Source organism: Mus caroli, unplaced genomic scaffold, assembly GCF_978045245.1.
Source record: "Mus caroli unplaced genomic scaffold, Mus_caroli_1 scaffold_4, whole genome shotgun sequence".
Classification (NCBI taxonomy): Eukaryota; Metazoa; Chordata; class Mammalia; order Rodentia; family Muridae; genus Mus; species Mus caroli.
Genome location: NW_028227259.1, coordinates 111,173,967 through 111,195,109, shown reverse-complemented (window position 1 = coordinate 111,195,109; position 21,143 = coordinate 111,173,967). Strand labels below are relative to the sequence as shown.

The window sequence follows — 21,143 nt, the reverse complement described above, 5'->3', positions numbered from 1 at the left end:
ACTCTCGAAATCAGTTTGGCGGTTCCTCAGAAAATTGGACATAATACTACCAGAGGATCCAGCAATACCTCTCCTGGGCATATATCCAGAAGATGTTCCAACCGGTAAGAAGGACACATGCTCCACTATGTTCATAGCAGCCCTATTTATAATAGCCAGAAGCTGGAAAGAACCCAGATGTCCCTCAACAGAGGAATGGATACAGAAAATGTGGTACATTTACACAATAGAGTACTATTCAGCTATTAAAAGGAATGAATTTATGAAATTCCTAGGCAAATGGATGGATCTGGAGGGCATCATCCTGAGTGAGGTAACATATTCACAAAGGAACTCACACAATATGTACTCACTGATAAGTGGATATTAGCCCAAAAACTTAGGATACCCAAGATATAAGATACAATTTGTTAAACGCATGAAACTCAAGAAGAATGAAGACCAAAGTGTGGACACTGTGCCCCTTCTTGGAATTGGGAACAAAACACCCATGGAAAGAGTTACAGAGATAAAGTTTGGAGCTGTGAAGAAAGGATGGACCATCTAAAGACTGCCATATCCAGGGATCCATCCCATAATCAGCTTCCAAACGCTGACACCATTGCATACACTAGCAAGATTTTGCTGAAAGGACCCAGATATAGCTGTCTCTTGTGAGACAATGCCGGGGCCTAGCAAACACAGAAGTGGATGCTCACAGTCAGATATTGGATGGATCACAGGGCCCCCAATGGAGGAGCTAGAGAAAGTACCCAAGGAGCTAAAGGGAACTGCAACCCCATAGGTGGAACATTATTATGAACTAACCAGTACCCCAGAGCTCTTGACTCTAGCTGCATTTGTATCAAAAGATGGCCTAGTCGGCCATCACTGGAAAGAGAGGCCCATTGGACTTGCCAACTTTATATGCCCCAGTACAGGGGAATTCCAGGGCCAAAAAGTGGGAGTGGGTGAGTAGGGGACTGGGGGGGGGGGAGTGTATTGGGGACTTTTTGGATAGCATTGGAAATGTAATTGAGGAAAATACCTAATAAAAAAATTTTTTAAAAAAAAGGAAAAAAAAAGAAAAAAAAAAGAACACAAATAAGCAAGTGATTCTATGACAGACGTGTAAGTACTTGATTTTAGATCAAAAGTGTACATATTTGATGAACCAGGAAGTGATCCTAAAAGAAGTGACTGAGACAGAAAGGATAATCCAGGTACAGAGAATGCTAACAAAAATAGTGATGAGTATAAGTAGACTAAATTTTAAAGGTCTGGAGTATTTGGTGGTAGTGGAGAGATGTTCCAAGTAGCTGAAGTAGCAGTATATCTGGAAAAGTAGTGAGCAGTGAGGCCGATAAGGAAAATAGGAACAACATGCAAACAATTTTGTTATTTTAGAGATTTATATTTCACACTCAAAATATTTAGAAATATTAAGGTGCTTTAATCAATGACATGCTCAGTGCTGGATCATTCTAGCTGCAATGAAGAGGAGGAGTTAAAAGATTTTTAAAAGTAGGAACATGATGTGATTTATATGCTTGGGCCAGGGAGTGACACTATTAGAAGGTGTGGTCTTGTTGGAGTGGGTGTGGGCTTTAAGACCCTCATCCTAGCTGCCTGGAAGTCAGTATTCTGTTAGCAGCCTTCAGATGAAGATATAGAGCTCTCAGCTCCTCCTGCACCATGCCTGCCCGGATGCTGCCATGTTCTCACCTTGATGATAATGGACTGACCCTCTGAACCTGTAACCCAGCCCCAATTAAATGTTGTCCTTATAAGAGTTGCCTTGGTCATGGTATCTGTACAGCAGTAAAACCCTAACTAAGACACATGGAAACTCATTAGGTTGTTTTGCCGGAATTGAAGCAAATGATGGTAATCTAGGTTGTTGGGTAGGCAGTGGAGAAGTGACTGGGCTTAAAACATTTTTTCAGAGGTACTTCATTGGTTGTGAGGGCAAGGTGAAAGAAGCAGCTAAAGTCAATGCCCATCTTTCTGGCTTGATCAACTGGGAGAAAAGCTGGGCCTCTCTAGAGCAGAGAGAGTGAAGGGAAATCAAGTTAGGGAAGACAGAATAGATTCACTTTAGGAAATACTGGATTTAGGGCTGGAAGTAGTAAAGTGCTCAGTGGTTTAGTGCTTGCCTAAAGTTTGTGTACCAGTTACTTTTCTATTGATGTCATAAAAATTCCATGGCTAAGGCAACCTACAGAAGAGGGTATTTGGATTTTTGGTTCCAGAGGGTGAGTTTAACATGGGGGGGAGGGGGAGGCGTGGCAGCAGGACCAGAAGCTAAGGGCCCACACCTCGAACTGCACATATGAAGCAGAGAGCACAACATGAAATGGCAAGATTCTTTAAAGTCTCAAAGCCTACCTCCAGTGACATACTTCCTCCAGAAAAGCCACACCTTGTAAACCTTCCCAAACAATGCCACCAGCTGGGGATGAAGTATTGAAATACATGAGCCATGGGGGCATTCTCATTTGAATTCTGAGTTCAATTTTCAAATACCATATCGCAAAAAAACAAGATATCCACATAAAGATGTCCTTAGAGGCAGTTGGCTATGCCTAGAAATCAGAAGAGAAAGGGAACAAAAATAGAAATATAAATTTGAGAGTCATCTGTAGAAATGTGGTAATTTAAGGCATGGAAGTCAAAAGATCTTTCTGACAGTATATCATATATCATATATAGAGTGAGAAGAGAGGGAATAAGTTTAAACAAATGAAAACTATCTATTTTTAAGAAGGGGCTGAGAAGAATATTTGAGTTGAGAACTAGTCCAAGACTCTCCTAATTCATTTACTATTTGGTTTATTTGTGAAAGTGATAGTTGAAACTGTAATAGCATTTTTTGTTTTTAATTCACAGATACAGATGAACAAATCTCAAAATGTGGACCTTAAAGAGTTTAGTTTTACTCCAAGGCCTTCCCTTTCCAGTATATCAAGGTACAAATACAATGTTACTATCTAAGGTAAAGTAGTCAGTTAAATGCTGCTCCTCCAGACAGCCACCTATTCAAGAGGAGTTAGTCACTCCCTACTCGGTGAAAATCACTGTAATCATTTAGTTTCATAATACAGCAACACTATCGTAAGAGCTGTTACCATTTCTTGAATCTCTTTCCTAGGAAACCATCCATCCCTAATGTCATCCCCTGGTTCTCAGCTTTCTAAGAGACAGGAGGTGCTTTACAAGGAAGCCCATGTTGGTATACCCAGTCTAATCTTTCCCTGCAGGTGCTAATTCCATATTAATAATACCTTAGACTTGAAAAATACTTTATAATTTGAAATTTTGCTTGTGCAATATATCTTTTAACTTTCATAACAACCTGGCTCATAAAATAATGTCATCACATGCTATTTTATATTGTTTATTAACTGGTTGATGCTGTGAAACAGTATCTTGGTATGTAGCCCAGGCTGGCCTTCAGTTAATTATATAGTCTAGACTTGTCTCACACTCATCATCCTATTGCCTTAACTTCTCAGGTGCTGAGAGTATAACTGTATACCTCAATGCATGATGTTTATTTAATTTTATTAATAAAAACCTAGACTTCATATTTCTAGTTAATAATTAGAAGACCTCAGATGATAGATAATTCATTGTTCTTTTCTTATATCATGATATAAGGAAGAGAATTTGTATATATAATTTCCTATTCAGCTTAGGATATTCTTTCCTGCATTTTAAGCGTATCTTTTGTTCTTGACAGTTTAACCCTTGCATAGAATGAATTTCAGTACCTTCACTTCCTATCCCCTCTCACCCATGCATCTTCTCCCACTGAACACTCTTCTCCTTGTGCCCTCCCCTACGTCTCTGTGTGATCTACTGCTTTAATTAGGATCCTTTGCATGAGCATGGGCAGGAGCTATTTACTGGAGCACAGGCAAATTACCAGTGCCTGCTTCATTGAAGAAAGTGACTCCCTGAGTCAACGTCTCTCAGGGAGGGGTCAGATAGGAGAATTGTAACTGCTAGGATGACATTCTATTTATTTGCCGACCATCATAGAGATGATCAGTCAGAAGTCTAGATCCAAGTACTACTTCAGAAATCATTACTTCTGCTATCAAACTGACAGTAGCTTTATCAGATTTCTGAAGACTATGATGATGGCATGTATCCACTGGGGCATATAAAGATGACTCAGCATTGGGACATGTAAAGATGATCCAGCACTGGGGCATGTAAAGATGACTCAGCAATGGGGCATGTAAAGATGACTCAGCAATGGGGCATGTAAAGATGACTCAGCAATGGGGCATGTAAAGATGACTCATCATTGGGGCATGTAAAGATGGCTAAGTATTGGCCTCTTTCTTTTCTTCCCAAGCTAATTACAATTCATCACAGAACTGGGAAGTGAATAAACCATGCTTTTTTATTTATATGAATAAGTAGTTTCCAAGGCCAAAGTCATTATACTTTCTTTTTATCATTTTGCTCATCTTCATAAAGGTCAGAATATTTAAATACCCCTGAGTTGTCAATATTAGAACAGAGGAATCAGCATGAAATCTATGGAAAAGTTCAACAGGGACCATATGAATATCATGACAAAGGTAAGCTGCTGTTGGTATTGAATTGTGAGGGAGTTTAATACTGCTAAGGAAAATAAGTTGTTTAACTGAAAACTCAACATCCAAAAGGATTATGAATATTAACTAACAATAGTTTTTTCTTGGATTATTGAACCAATTTCAAAATTTTTTAGGTTATTTCAAATTGTCTTGCTATATAACAAAGATTGTTTTTAAGTATCTTCCATACAAAGTGTTGACTAAAGATAGTGTGAGAAAGAACTCAAAAAATTAGAAATTCTTGTGTTAATGAAGTATTAAAATGATGAATACTTTCAGAAATTTAAATAATTTTATGGATTTGAAATTATTACAATTTGATAAAATATTTGTGTGACCTTGTGGAAATTGTTTAACCTCCTTGGGTCTCAGCCTAATCTTTAAAATGAAAGTACTGGGGCCAGTAAAATGGCTTAGTGGGCAAAGCCTAATGACCTATCTCCAGAATCTACATGGTAGGAAGACAGACTTCACTCCTGCATGTTGGCCTTTGACCTCCACATACACACTGTGGAATGTGACACACATGCAAGGATGCACGTGCATGCACACACGCACGCACGCGTGCACACACACACATTCACAATAGTAATTTTGTGAGGCACAGGAATTTTGTAGTCTAGATTTTCTTTTTATCTGTGCCTGTCATTAAAAGTGCGGTGGTGGTGCACGCCTTTAATCCCAACAGAGGCAGGCGGATTTCTGAGTTCGAGGCCAGCCTGGTCTACAGAGTGAGTTCCAGGACAGCCAAGGCTACACAGAGAAACCCTGTCTCGAAAAAACAAAAACAAAACAAAACAAAATGCAGCAGTACATACAAATTCTTTAGCACAATTATTTTGGGTTTTCTTGTTACTAGTGTTAGTTCCCTGGTTCATGTGTTAAAAGCATGATGTTTTGAGGTGATGAAAAGTAGCCCTGGCCCGTAAGCCATTATTCAGGTAGCTGTATGTAATGTAAATGGAACCGTGAGCTTTGGAGCTTCCTGAGAACATCTTCACCCCCAGCATTGGCTTTGTCATTTTTAAAGCTTTATATCTCCTTTATCACAGTTTAAGATCCTAGGTCGTTGCATATGCAGCCCAGTGGTACAGTGCTTGCATAGCAACATCCTGGATTTGATCCCAACATGTCAAAATTAATAAACAAACAGATAACTAGATAGATAATATGGACAAGAGCATCTGCTACCTCTCGTGGCCTCCATTGGCTCCAGTGTGGGATCAGAAGTTTCACAACCTCACTGGGATGATTAGAGAACCTATCCAAGTAATCATGACAAAACAGGAAGCTCACACTCTCAACCTTTTTATTTTAGCCTTTTTTCAACCCACAGCCCTCCGACTTGTTTCTTCCCTATACTGCCACACTATTCTCTGTTCTTCCTACACACAGCTTCCCTGCATGTCATAGTCTCTCACTTTACTTCCTTTCCACTTATCCTGAACCCTGATTAGAGTATGACACAAAAGTCTCATCTAGACACCCGACCCCAGCACCATCTGTGCTCTTGCTCTACAGTGGACACTCTGTCTCTCTCCCTCTTCTTTCACTTTAAGGAAGGAGCCATGTGTAAGACAGTGAAGCTGACAGGATCTAGAAACAGTCTTCCTGGGCCTGTCTTCTAATCTGCCATTCACCATAGTCCCTCAGAGTATACTTACCTACTTCATCTCAATTCTCCTACCCGATCATTTTAGACATTTTAGGATTAAATGAGATAATGCTTGTAAAATTCATAAAGTAATATCTAGTGTTATTAATGGTAGCAATTAATGTGTTTACTATAATTTTCACACGTTAGACTTCATTGTCAAAACATATGTTAAATTTTGAGACTGTTTTAAGAAAAACATGGTAATTTTATTATCTGTATTCCAGTTTCACAAAGAGAAAAAGAAGAAAAAAGTATTAGAAATTATATGAGAAAGCATTTTGAATCATAAATTTAATTTGGAAGGGACCTTTGTGCAGTTTCTCATTTTACAGTAAAGAAAGCCAAGATTCCAAGAGATTAAATGACTCGCCCAAAATCACACACCTAATTAATGGCAGGGCCAGAAATAGATTCCATATCTCCTGACTCCCAGTCCAAGCCATTTCTAGAAAATGAAATTGACTTTTAGTTATCAGTAGAAAATTGAGTGTTGAACTTACAGTGTATGAACTCTGTCAGATCTCCACCATCTCATCCCACCTCACCCGACTTACATAGTTTTCTGATTTCGCTTCTATCATTAACCCTCTATTAGTCTCAAAAAGAATTATTTTTTTCTTCCATTAAGGCTTAACCTGAATTCCGTATAATTGTGCCTTCCCTGGGGATTTAAAAGGCCAGTTATTTCTCTTCTCTATCCAATATTTTCATTTCTACTTTTTCAGTTCTGGTTTATTTTTTGAGAAAATGTTATTCCACATACCCTGCCTTGCTTGGAGCTGTCGTCCACACTTCCTTCCCCCTTGCTCGTGGTGCATCTGCCACCCATGTGCGCTGTCTGCTCTCTGCTATTTCCTCTGAGTGTGTAAATATGCGTAAGCATTGCCTTCTTCAGCCACAGCTAGCTCCTATCTCACTAATGACCTGTGTGATAAGTGACTTGACATTCAACACAAAGGGACTTTGTGTCACACAAGACTGTAGACTGTCACACAAGAGGTAAGTGGTTATCTGCATATACACTGGAAGTCCAAGTAGGCCTCTGGCTTTAATCTTGGTTAAATCCAGGCACTCAAATGATCTCATCAGACCTCTGGGTTTCTCTGAATCTTTTAGCTATGTTTCTTGTGAATTGCTTCACTTGTTAAATAGGCTTACTTACATGGTAAGCCCTCCCAATTTGTAATCTTTCCAGTTTAACAACCTCAGTAGAAAAAGATAGTTTTCTCTTGTAGTTGTACAGACTTGAATTCATTCTAGTTAGTCTACTTTGAGTAATGTAGTCACTTGGATAAATCTCAATAGCTGGGGAATAGACATTCTGTCCCTGTAGCTCCAGGGGAAGCAGGGTACCATGAACAATGACCTCAGGAGGATCACCTAGGATGACAAAGGTATGTTTTTCCCCAAAGGAAAAGAAAGATTCTTCTACTGATAGAAAGTTCAGCATGCCAGAAAGATGATGAAGATGGTGATGATGATAGTTAATCAGAGTCCTGTGGTCTCTGCATCTGTATCTTGCTTTCTTGACACACTGAAAAGTATTGAGAGAACAATTTACATTTGCTTATTTCCATCTTGGTCACTATTCTCTCACTAAAATTGAGGTTCTTCATCATTACTTTGAGACTGCTCTTCTTGTGCCCTGGAGTGACTTAAGTGCTCCATTCAGTGAGAGCTCTGAAGGACTTGACACTTCTATTCTGGCCTGCAGAAAGCCTCTCTGGTTCAGTCAGTTGCTCACATCTCAGACTTGTTGGGCTCATCTTCTTGCTGGTGTCTCATACAGATCCATCCCCCTCTGTCTCCATCTCCCTGCTCCCCCTGCTCCTCCTCAGCTCCCTGTTCCTAGCTCCCACTTCCTCTCTTTCTCTCCCTAGTCTTTTTACTGCAGACTTCTACACAATACCTCCTAAGCCACATCTTAAATCACCAGCTAACTCCTGATAATTTGTAAGTCTGTCTTTTCCTAAGTACAAATCCATTCCTGTATCCACCCTCCTGGGTAGAGCTGCCTCAGTGTTAGCAGTGCCCACGTCTAAGCTTTGGTCATTTGTGCAGCATTCTGTTTCTTCTCTCTTCCCTTAGGTCAGTGTGTGACTTTTGAGCTGCTAATGGGAGAGAAAGGAGGCTTCTAAATCTCTCTCTACACTGAACTCAGCACAAACCCTGTGTCTGTCATACTGTACACTCATATTTGCTCTCTCCTCTGCTGTTCTCACTGACACTCAGGCTTTAACACTCATCTCAGGCATTGTTTCAATAACTCTCACATGTTACCTGCTTCAGTCTATTATTCTCCAATCCATAAATATTCCAAGTAATCAAACAGCATCTGATCATGCAGCCTTTGTGCAAGAGCATCTTCAGTGGTTGTCTTTGCTGATAAGACAGAAAGATCTTAAGGTGACAATTACTTTGGTGTGGTCTGACCCACGCCTGCCAGTGAGTCCTTCTTTCTCTCTCTGTGTGCTCCAGAAATCCTGAGGACTCCTAGCTCCTGCCTGCTCTGGCCTCTCAGACTGCTGTTTTTCATAGAATATCTCTCCTGCTCCACAGCCACGGCTCTATCAAGCTGAGAGAGCTACAACTCTTCTTAGATGGTTTGAATATTAAAGAGGTCTTTTCTACTCTAACTGTTCTTCTCGCTGTATTTCCATGGACTCTCATACCACTTCTGTTTTTAGTGTCTGTCCTACTGTGTATGACAACACACTGAAGTATAGATGGGAGCTGTAGCTGGAGCCTCAGCTGACAGATGAAGAGGGAGGCACATTTGAGTGAGAAGGCCTCAGAGGAATACTGCTTCAGGCTTACACTGTCTTATGAGAAATTCTTGTTAAATTTTCAGAAATCTTTCAAACACTGTTAAACTGCTAGTAGATTTTATACTAAGCGCTTTATGATCATTTAAAATAAATTCCAGTCAAATAAATTATGTTAAAAACAAAGATGATAGTGCTGAAAAATTAAACTTCCTGATATACTATGTGTTGTATAGTATATGTTATATAGTATATGGTATACTATATGTTGTATAGTATATGATATGCTATATGTCGCTACTATCTGTGTTCTCGTCATTTTTCAGTATAGGAAAATACTTGGAATGGGCTGCTACAAAGTAATTTACAGTAGGCATTAAAATCCATTAAAATTATGGGGCTGGTAAGATGGGTCAGTGGGTAAATGAGCTTGTGGTGGCAAGTCTAGAGAACTGAGTTCAATCCTCAGGGTCTACATAAAGTAGAAGGGGAAAATCGGCTCCACAGGGTTGTACTCTGCCCTCCACCAATGCACTGGAGCATGTGCACCCCCATGCACATAGCACCCACAGAGACTCAGTGAGAATGATAATACAATTAATCTACCTAAAATTAAATTTTGTGAACCTCTCAGTACCTGTAATCCAGTAAATAGAATTGTCTGAGCAATGTACCCAGTACTTGGCATGTGCTTCTGAAAGTTGCTGCTCAGCTCTGCACAGCAGCTGAAGGATGTCTCATACATCAGTTTAAAATGATGTGTGTTTTTGTGCTTCAACAAGTGCCTACACTCTTCTACACACATAACAGATTTTCCTGGATGGGACTATTGTACAACTTCAAGTGAAAAGATCCCTCAAACGGTGATGTTCAGCCGACGTGCTAATATACCTGGAAACCACAGAGTTGCAGATGAAGACAAAAGCAAGTCCTCAGAAGTTCCGGGTGTGAACTTAGAGCTAGGAAATGAAGTCTGGGATGACTTTGATGATGAGAGCTTAATAGAAGTTATGAGCCTTTCAGCTGATGCTGAGAAGATGGCTGCATCAGGTAAACTGTGTGTCTTCATAAAGAAATTTCATTAGAAAGGGTTTGAGTAGTTTTATTTTGGTCCCTGAGACAGACTCACTCTCTCTGTCTCTCTCTCTGTCTCTCTATCTCTGTCTCTCTGCCCCCCTGTCTGTCTCTCTCTCTGTCTCTCTGTCTCTCTCTTGTGCCTTTTTGTTTATGTTTGTTGGAGTAACATTCTAATTTTTCACAAACCTAAAAAGAGAAATGTCTTTTCCACAAAGAGCGTTTTCCCTCTGAGGGCAAAGGCCAAGATTGCTTCCTATTGGTGGCATGAGAAGCAAGGTGAGTTTTTCTTTCTTACCCTATTTCCCCTCTCTTTTTAATTTTTAAAAATTATTTTGAGACTATGCCGGGGCCTAGCAAACACAGAAGTGGATGCTCACAGTCAGCTATGTGATGGATCACAGGGCCCACAATGGAGGAGCTAGAGAAAGTACCCAAGGAGCTAAAGGGAACTGCAACCCTATAGGTGGAACAACAATATGAACTAACCAGTACCCCGGAGCTCTTGTCTCTAGCTGCATATGTATCGAAAGATGGCCTAGTCGGCCATCACTGGAAAGAGGCCCATTGGTCATGCAAACTTTATATGCCCCAGTACAGGGGAACGCCAGGGCCAAAAAGTGGGAGTGGGTGGGTAGGGGAGTGAGGGGGAGGGTATGGGGGACTTTTGGGATAGCATTGGAAATGTAAATGAGGAAAATACCTAATAAAAATATTTAAAAAGGAAAAAAAATTATCTTATATGTATGAGCAGATTGCTTATATGCTGTGCAGCACATGCATGCAGTGCACACAGAGGCCAGAAGAGGGCATCTGGTCCCCTGGAACTGGTGTCATGAATGGACCAAGCTGCTATGTGGGTGCTGGGAATCAAAGGAGTATCCTCTGGAGGAGCAGCCAGTGCTAGTGCTCTTAACTATTGAGACATCCCTCCTGTGTCTTAGCAGTCCTATTAGATCCAGGCTGTTTGTTAAATTGACATAAAACAGACTATCTTGGTCTCCATTCTGAGTTCACCTAGGGTCTCTGTGAAAGACAAAAGTGTTATGTTTTTATTCATCTGCTTTCAAGGAAAGAGAATAGCCTGAGTTCTAGTGGAAGTGCTCACTTTTGGGTATAAAAATAAGTAAGTAAGAAGGTTGGTGCTGTCTGTTGGAAGGTGTATTTAAATCAGACACAAACCCAAAACCATGACACAGATAATGAGTTACAGACAGATTTGCTCTGATTACTAAAACAGTTCATTGAAACTCTTACCAGTCACTTGACTAGAGGAAAAGATGGCGATATGCTTGCCATATGGACAGACAGAGAAACCAGTTCCTCAGACTGCAGAACCCTCTTCCCCCTATTGCTTGCTGATACATTCTACCACAACCACCTGAAACACATCATAACAGAAGGCAACAGCCCCAGGAACTCATTAGGAGCTAAAATGCTATTGTCTTGGGATCCTAAAGACCTCACTCTCTCAGGAAGATCAGAGCTTGATCACTTACACAGAACAGATCTAGAAATCTATGATGTGGATCACTAGGCACATTTGCTGTATCACTGAACAACTACTAACCCCTAACTGAACACTGTAGATGTGTCCTGCAAGGTAAAAGTAGGTGTATGCTGACCCTCTGAGGTGACCTAACCTGTGCGGCCATAGCTTTGCCACTGGGAAAACCTTTTCCCCATTTGTAGAGTATTTTAAACAATTACTTTCAGACCATTAAAAAGGCTGAATAAATTTCAATTTGGTCATATATCTGAATTTAAATACTAAGTCAATGTTGATAAGCTGAAAACCTTTAAACATAGTAGCTAATAAACCGTATGTTTTGTAGTTTATTTTCTTAGCTTTTTGTCTTATGTTTTCTGTGTAAATCAGTTTTGATTATGGAGAATTACCTTTGTCAACTTTACACAGGCTACAGTCATCCAGGAAGAGGAAGCCTCACTGAGAAAGGGCCTCCATCAGATTGGTCCGTAGACAGTCTGTGGGAGCATTTTCTTAATGATTGGTTTGGGATGGCCTAGTCCCCTGTGGGCAGTGCCATCCTTGGAAGGTGGCCGGAGGTGGATATAAAACAGCAAACTGAGTAACCCATGGGGAGCAGCCCCGTAGCACTTTTGCTTCCTGGTCTGTACTTCAGTTCCCACCTCCAGGCTTCTACCCTGCCTTCCCTTTGTGATGATCAGATTTAAGTTGAAACAAACCCTTCCCTCCCCAGATTTCTTTTGGTCATGGTGTTTTATCTCGACAATCAAAAGCAAATTAGGACATATACTCCTTTCTTTAATTTTTTCCTAATTTCTGTTTTTTGTGATGGCTTTACCAGCTGTCTAAGAAACTGATGCCCAAATTTCATGTGAGTTCTAGGGAAGCCACATGCAGTCCTCATGCCTGCACAGAAAGCACTTTACCCACCAGCCACCTCCTCAGCCCTGCACGTCCTTCTAAACAGTCCTGATTACAGACATGCACTTCCATTAGCTGCCAAATGGCATTTCACTTCAAAATGTTCTTTCCTCTCGTAGGACTTGGAGACACTCGTGATTCAGGTCTCTGCGGAAGTAAGCTACCTTTCCAGAAGTCAAGCAGCAGATTCCAAAGAGACAACTCAAACAGGCAAGCTTCACACTTGAGTCTGTAACTCCTAGAACTTTATATCCCTGTGAAACACAGTTGGAGAGGTGTCAGAGAATCAGAGTGTGTTAACCAATCTGAATTTGCTAGTGCTGGAGGTTTCTTTCTTGAGTACCATCATCAAACCACTTGCATCAGAACTGTCTAGCAATGCTCGTTAAAAGTCTGAGTTCTTGTCCCACATCATCAGACCCACTGAATCATGGTCTCTAGGGTGGAACCTGGGAACTTCATAGTTTCCAAACACGTGGGAAAGAGATGAATAGGCATTCTAGGTTTAAATTTCTTTTTAAGAAAAGGACATTGGCTTAAGCAGACAGGCCATTTACAAGGATCGTTGATGTATGTTTTGTGTGGCCATGGGAGTAAGGATGAAACTACAGAGTGTAAGGGCCTTAATTGCCGCAATAAGTACTCATTTCATTCTCAAACGCAAGAGCCTTCAGAAGACTATCTCAATAACGAGATACTCATTACTAAGCTGTAGATAGTTATTGCTGTCTACAAAATATAGTTTAGTGTTGTCAGGTATTGTGATTATTCAAGGAAAGTTAGGAATGTGACACTTTATGGGATGTTTCGTGGTCTTTAAATTTTGACATCTAGTTCAAAGAAATCAACATACTTGGCATTACCTCCATCAAAGCACAGCAACAGTTATCCGTGTAGACCAGGACTAGCTTAGGGGTCTCCAGTAGTTCCCCTCCATGACAGATGATGCAGACATTCAGTTTAATCATTTAAAGAGTCATTTCAGCACTGAGGGGGAGACAAGTGAGGAAGCTGACTGGGTGAAGACACTTGCTACTAAGCCAGGTGACCTGAGCTTGATCTTCAGAATCCACATCCTGGAAGGAAAGAGACAACTTCCACAGTTTGTCCTGTGATCTACACACACACACACACACACAGACACAGGTTTTTATATCTCAGATATAATCTATTCAATTTGATAATGAAATAAGATAATGGAGAAGGGGAAAGAATGCATAGCAGCTAGATATAGAGAGATATTTCTGAGAATACAGGAACCACAGATTTGAGAAAGAAAAAAATCATCTCGGAAATGTTCAATTTGAAACAGTTTTGCTGAAGTGCAAAGTGCATTTGGAAATAATAGACTTGATAAGAAATCAAGACAGAAGAGGAATTTTGGCCAGAAGCAAAAAATGCTGGCAGTGTCTATTCTGGTCTACATAGATCACTTAGCGATGCAGAGCATCAGGCTCACAGGACCTCAGACTCAGACAACTGCAGAGTCCACCTTGCCCACACGTTGCTGGTTTCCTGCCACTGGGCCTTAGAGCACTGTGCTCACCACTAGCAAGGTGCTCACGGGCCTGCCAAGGCAGCTCCACTGACCAGCTCGTGCACCTAAGGTGCTCCACTGACCAGTCGTGCACCTAAGGTACTCTGGGTTTTGATCTCCTCCACCATCTGGCAGTTTTTTAGAGTTGTACTCTTATCCCTTAATTTATTGATTTTGAGTCTGAGTCAGGAAAGAACAAAAGCAGCAAAAGAAAATAAAGCTGTGGGTAGGAAAGGACAAAAACAGCATGAAAACCATTTTCTACACCATGATTTAATTCTGGAACAGTTTAGAAGATAGATTGCCCATGAAAAACACTATCAGAAGTTGCTCCATGGGAGAAAGCCCATGAGAGCTGATGACCTGGTGTGCCTTCAAAACCTGTAATTGTGTGTGTAAATATATAAACACACCTATAGTACATATGTGTGTGGGTGCATGCACATTGGTGTGTGTGTGCCCACACACACCTATGGAAGCTAGAGGACAATCTTGGGCTCATTCCTCAGGCATGGTCCATATTACTATAATTATTTTCTTGTGTCTGAGTATCTGTGTGAGCATACGTGCACACTGGGAAGGAATGTGTTAAGGACACACAGGCCATAGGAGACCCTCACTGTCCTTTCACTGTCCCCGAGCCTGGGCCTCAGGATTTCTTGGCTACACTGGAAGCCTGAAAGCACCTGTGATCCTCTTACCGAAGCCCTACTCAGAGCGGGAGCTAGAGGAATGGGGGATGGCTGGCTTGTTATGTGGGCCCTGGAACCCTAACTCCAGTCCTCTGAATTGTACAACAGTCACTCTTCAATGCTGAGCTGTCTCTCTAGTCTGTGTTGTTATTGGTGGTAGTTGGTTGGGTGGGTGGGTTTGGGGGGTTGTTTGTTTTTGAGACAGGATCTCTCACTGATTGGGATCTCAAGCAGACCAGGCTGGCCCACTGATGCCAGGACCACCTGTCTCCATTTCCCCACACAGGGTCCCATGCATGGATCATGTTTTCACCTGGGCTTTAGAGCTCAAAAGGGCCAAGCACTTACAACACAAGCACTTCAGCAACAAAGCTATTTTCATACATGGTCTGTTCTTGTGTTAGATAATACTTCACTGATGGCTTGTTTACCACTTTATATCTAGTTTCTAGCATAATTATGGCACATAGTAGTGAATGATGAGTGTGTTCTCATGTATGAATTTTATAAAAAGTTATGAAGTCTTATATATAGTTATATGAAGGACTGTGGTAACTATGTGAATCCAGAATACAGAAAGGAGGATAAAGCTTAAGCAATGTGAGTTTAGAAAAGATTTACAGGTTTCAAGGTTATAGAAAATCAAGCATAACCCTGAATCTTAAAGGAAATTGTTGAATTTCTTAAATAAAACTCTAATCTGGAATGTATAAATTGGTTTGTTCTTGAGGAAAGGAAGTAGCCAGATGTGGTCCCAGCATCGGGCAGAGTTGAGGCCAGCCTGGTCTACACAGTAATTCCAAGACAGCCAGAGCTACATAGTGACACTATGTTTCAAAAGAAGAGGAGGAAGAGGGGGAGGAGGAAGAGGAAGAGGGGGAGGAGGAAGAGGAAGAGGAAGAAACACCAAGTTCTCAATGAGTATTGGAAACAATATCAACTTTTTTTGCAGGAGATATTCTTTATATTGTTCACGGAGTAACTATTGATAAGCTTTATATTAAACTTGGTATTCTTTTCAGAGTAACTATTAATGTAGAACAGTAACGGTTTGTTTTTCACGGTGTTCTATTTCATACATAATTAATTTTAACTTTTAGTTTTGCTTCATCACCTGGGAAGCCAGATGCTTATTTACGAGATTGTTCCAGGTCCAGCTTCGCGCTGTCCTCTGTGGCAGAGATCCCTCAACGAGCTGGGAATGCAAGTCTTGTAAGCCACGTACTTTTGTTTTTATTTCAAATTTTCTTTGAATACCTAGCTTTCTGTGATTGCTGCTTTTTTAAATTGGGTATTTATTTCATTTACATTTCCAATGCTATCCCAAAAGTCCCTCACACCCTCCCACACCCACTCCTACCTCTTGGCCCTGACATTCCCCTGTACTGAGGCATATAAAGTCTGAACGACCGATGGGCCTCTCTTTCCACTGATGGCAGACCAGGCCATCTTCTGATACATATGCAGCTAGAGACACGAGCTCTGGGCGGGGGGGTGGGGGGTACTGGTTAGTTCATATTGTTGTTCCACCTATAGGGTTGCAGATCCCTTTAGCTCCTTGGGTACTTTCTCTAGCTCCTCCATTGGGGGCCCTGTGATCCATCCAATAGCTGACTGTGAGCTTCCACTTCTGTGTTTGCTAGGCCCCGGCGTAGTCTCACTAGAGACAGCTATATCTGGGACCTTTCAGCAAAATCTTGCTAGTGTATGCAATAGTGTCAGCGTTTGGAGGCTGATTATGGGATGGATCCCTGGATATAGCAGTCTCTAGATGGTCCATCCTTTCGTCTCAGCTCCAAACTCTGTCTCTGTAGCTCCTTCCGTGGGTGCCTTGCTCCCAATTCCAAGAAGGGGCAAAGTATCCACACCTTGGTCTTCGTTCTTCCTGAGCTTCATGTGTTTCGCAAATTGAATCTTATATATTGGGTAAAACATAGGTCAATTTACAAGAGAGGAGACCGCTGACTCTCTCACCAGTGATTGAGAGGCTGTGCTTGACCCACTCTAAGAAAACACCACAGTCTCCCAAGTTTAAGGATGTGGATATTTTTATTGGAAACAGTGGCTCTAAAAAGGACATTGATCTTAGGTAAGCTCTTTAAATACATTTAATGGCTTTACTAGTAAAATTTTTACAAAGATTTTTTTTTTTTGGTTCATTTCTAAGTGTGTGTGTGTGTGTGTGTGTGTGTGTTTGCCTGTGAGAACAGGAGTCTAGTCCTTTTGGAGCGGGGGTTACAGGCAGTTGTGAGCCGTCTGATATGAGTGCAGGCGTTGGACTCTGGAAGAGCACTGCGATGCTCGTAACCACTGAGCCACTTCTCCAGATCCTCCTTTGTTCATTTAAAGATCAAGCAAAACCTCTGTTTAAAGTGGAAAGTTTAGATCTCCTGAGAACCGAGGAGCCTTACAGCCATCAACATTAGGTATACTGATTTTTAAAACAAATGTTTAATGCTATTAATTATAAAACATTGAGTTGATAAAGGAAGTTTTACTGACTTGAATGCAGAATGTTTTCTTGACAGAATATACTGTAGTGTCATTGGAGAAATCCACATGAAATCAGGTACTTATAGAATCTCAGGTTGTGGTTTACTCCGTTAGCTCCACAGGTTCAGTGTCACAGTAGTAATAAATGTCACAGCACCCACTGCTGGCCATTCCTGAGGGGACCTCTGCACCCCCTGTTTCTCTCTCCTTGGAGAGGCCAAGCTTAGAAAACTGCTTATGCTTTTACTGAGCAGTGTTATATTCCAATGTGTTTAAAGAAATAATTAAGAGGTCTGTTCCTTACCCTTTACAGCTTACAGTCTGTTGGTTTTAGCCCCAGACAATGTTATCTTACCATGTTTTCTATATTAACCTCACACTTTCAAGTGTAACTATAATGTTAACTTGTTTATTATGTACTTTTAAAATAAGCTGGTTTGCAAAAAAAAAAATACCAAACACTTTTGTATTTGCTTTTTCTCTCCAGTAAGTATTATCCTGATGATGCAGCTGAAGAAATGAAGGCCCTTCTGGGAATATTTAATGGCATTTTCTAAAGAAAAAATGTAGTTAATAAGGCAAAGTATAAACATGTGTAATGATTAAAAATGCTTTTTATTTCTAAAGATAATTGAGAATTGTTCAGAGTTTTTTTCTTAAGTTTGATTCATTCCTTGACTTTCTTATAAAAAAATATATGGACTGATAATATTTTTATTTTTATTATAACTTCTGGAAATGTATGTTTTTTTAGTAAACTGATAATTAATTTATCTTCATAAATAATTTCTTATTAAACCAATTTTAATAGGCTCTTATATTTCATTTTTATATTTTCTTAAGAAAGATGTCTGAGAAAGCACAATAATGCTGTCAGTGACCGTGTGTAGTCACAGTGTGTTCGCCAGCAGGGTTCCTGTGTGTCCTGCTCTGTTGTTTGCTCTTCTGCATTTTTAAGAATCCAGTAGCCTTTGAATCTGTTCTTTCATTTTGAGCAGTAATAAATGAAAATGCTAATCAGTGTGGACTGCTGTTTTGTTTACATTGTTTTTTCTTTTTTAAGGTATTTTCTTTATCTGTATGTGTGTGGTCCTACATGAGTTCATTTGTCCCATGTGAGTGCGGGGGCTCACAGAAGCCAGTGGAAATGTATTGCATCCCTACAACTGGAGATGCAGGTGGTTGTAAGCTGTCTTGTGGGTGCTGGGAACTGATCCTGGATCTTCTGCAAGAGCAAAAAGTACTCTTAACCATTAAGCCATCTCTCCAGCTACCATAGGTAAAAGATTGAAACTTTTAGGATACTTTTACTATAACAAAAAGGTATTTTCTATTTTTTTACTGTAAGTCTTATCTCAAGTTTATTTATTGAGAAGTAAGAGTTTAGGCTCATTTATAATTTACTATATAAATAATAGCTGAAGCTGAAACCACTTAAGAAATTTTAGAATGATGTTTTTGTCTCTAAGCATAAAAGCACAGAGGCCAGAGAAGAAAAGGAACTCATGGGTGAGATGATTACTGCCATTACTGGTGAATGTTGTTAGGAATGTGTACTACACTTCCATCAAAAGCTGAGCACAAAGCTCAGAATTCGGTCTCCTGTTAAGGATGGCCACGCCCGTCTTTACGATTGCAGTCTCTGTGTCTGAGCCTATCACACAACCTTTAAAGGTTCTTCAGATCCACTCAGATGAACAACTGATGCACTAAAGTGTGTTTATTCTTAACTTCGGCAGTAAAGAAATAAGAGTTTGATTCAGTGTGATCTGTTAGGTGAATCGCACTCTTCGGTCCTGAGGGTGAGGAGACCGCCGTTTCTGTTCTTCAGGAGTCTGCATGCTGGTAGAGGCAGTAAGTAAGATGCAATAAATACAGACATGCCTCAGGCCTCTGGCATAAAGCCACTCTCACTGGGAAGCAAACCATGTTAGTGTTTTGATTTACTGGCGAGTATAAAAGTTTTGCTGTAGCGTCTTATGTATGCAATAGTATTAATATCTTTAAAGCACAATGTGTGTATCTTTAAAATAGTCTATTGCCAAAATATGCTAACAGCCATCTAAACTGTTGGAAAATCACACCAATAAACTGCTCCTTGTGGGGTTCAATGCAGCACCTGCAAAGGACAATAAATGGAAGGAAATAGGTGGCATGTGCCCGTAAAAGCAGTGTACAGGGCACACTGCACCAATACACCCAGTGCACGGGGCACACCACACCTGTAGAGGCGGTGCACGGAGCACATTGAACCACAGAGGCAGTGCAGGAGATGCACTGCACCCGCAGATGCAGTTCACAGAGCACGCTGCACCCATAAAGGCAGTGTGGGGGTTGGGGGGCCACTGCACCCGCAAAGGCAGTGCGTGGGACACACTGCACCAGGAGAAATGGTGTGCAGAGCACACTGCAGCAGTGCACTGAGTCACTTGAGGTTGCTCTGGACCATACTCAGAGCTTCTCACTTAGGGCTGGAGTGTTCTCAGTGGTTTATATTTCCAACAAATTACCCAATGACCCTGTACTATAGGCTCAAGTTCCACATTGTAAGCATGGTTTTAAGAATTATAGGATATGGTCTTAGCTACACAGTTGAGGTGGCTTTCAGAGAGAAGTTAAAACTTGACCCTTAAAAAAATGGGTAACACTTTGTTGAGGAAAATGTAAGAAATGGACATTCTAGACAGAGTTAACAGCCTGAGCAGAGATCTGAAGAGGAAAGCATCTATTTGGGAAATAATAGATTTTTTTTTAACATAGGTTAATGCTATAGAGGTTTAGAATGTAACTTAATGCCAAACTGTGAAGATCTTGATGTGAAACCTAAACTTTAGAAGACTAATGTTTCTCGAATTTGCATTATCATAAAAATATGGCTAGTATATTAAATATATGAATTCCTGGACCTTAGAAATCCTCTTTGAGAACCCTTAGCCTGGGGATACGGGTCATATTCATCTGTGGAATTGTAGATTCTAACATGTCTGCATTTAAGAACATTTACTTTTGTGGGAATTTAAAAGGTTGCCAGTGAAGGAATTAGTGCAAATAAGAGTGAGGCTTGGCATCAAACAAGGTAATCAAGCTAGGAACCTTACCTAGGCCTTGGTCAGTTAGTCGGACAAAACAACATCCTTCAAGGCCTTGCTTCTCATGTAGATAAGGAGACTAGGAGATGGGAGGCCAGGCCAGTCAGAGTCAGAATCTGGGTGCTAATAAGGCTCCTGGTGATTTTATGCATATTAAAGTATGAGGAACACCTATATATGAAAGAAAGGAGAGGAAGCAATTATCAGAAATTTAAGAGAATCCATTCCAGAAGGCATATGTAAGAGTGATGACTATTTCTATTTTCTACATGTTGTGTACTTTGTTGTCATTGTTATTTTGAGGCAGGGTCTCACTGTGTGGTTCTGGTTTACCTGGACCTCACTCTGTAGACCAGGGTGGCCTTACACTCAGAGATCCAGGTGCCTCTGCCTCTGCCTCTGCCTCTGCCTCTGCCTCTGCCTCTGCCTCTGCCTCTGCCTCTGCCTCTGCCTCTGCCTCTGCCTCTGCCTCTGCCTCTGCCTCTGCCTCTGCCTCTGCCTCTGCCTCTGCCTCTGCCTCTGCCTCTCTGCCTGCCTCTGCCTCTGCCTCTCTGCCTGCCTCTGCCTCTCTGCCTGCCTCTGCCTCTCTGCCTGCCTCTGCCTCTCTGCCTGCCTCTGCCTCTCTGCCTGCCTCTGCCTCTCTGCCTGCCTCTGCCTCTCTGCCTGCCTCTGCCTCTCTGCCTGCCTCTGCCTCTCTGCCTGCCTCTGCCTCTCTGCCTGCCTCTGCCTCTCTGCCTGCCTCTGCCTCTCTGCCTGCCTCTGCCTCTCTGCCTCTCTGCCTCTCTGCCTCTCTGCCTCTCTGCCTCTCTGCCTCTCTGCCTCTCTGCCTCTCTG

The 21,143-nt window shown here is 41.2% G+C and overlaps 1 protein-coding gene across 1 annotated transcript in view; it reads left to right on the top strand.

Moving 5' to 3' along the window:
- Window positions 1–17,915, top strand: part of Hfm1 (helicase for meiosis 1) — a 101,228-nt gene extending 83,313 nt beyond the window's left edge. The window contains exons 33-39 of the mRNA XM_085836978.1: window positions 2,869–2,948; window positions 4,471–4,574; window positions 9,825–10,064; window positions 12,618–12,708; window positions 15,828–15,939; window positions 16,665–16,816; window positions 17,708–17,915. Coding sequence (XP_085693104.1) covers window positions 2,869–2,948; window positions 4,471–4,574; window positions 9,825–10,064; window positions 12,618–12,708; window positions 15,828–15,939; window positions 16,665–16,816; window positions 17,708–17,777 — 849 coding nt within the window. The 3' untranslated portion in view covers window positions 17,778–17,915. The remainder of the gene's footprint in view (window positions 1–2,868; window positions 2,949–4,470; window positions 4,575–9,824; window positions 10,065–12,617; window positions 12,709–15,827; window positions 15,940–16,664; window positions 16,817–17,707) is intronic.
- Window positions 17,916–21,143: the final 3,228 nt, after the last annotated feature.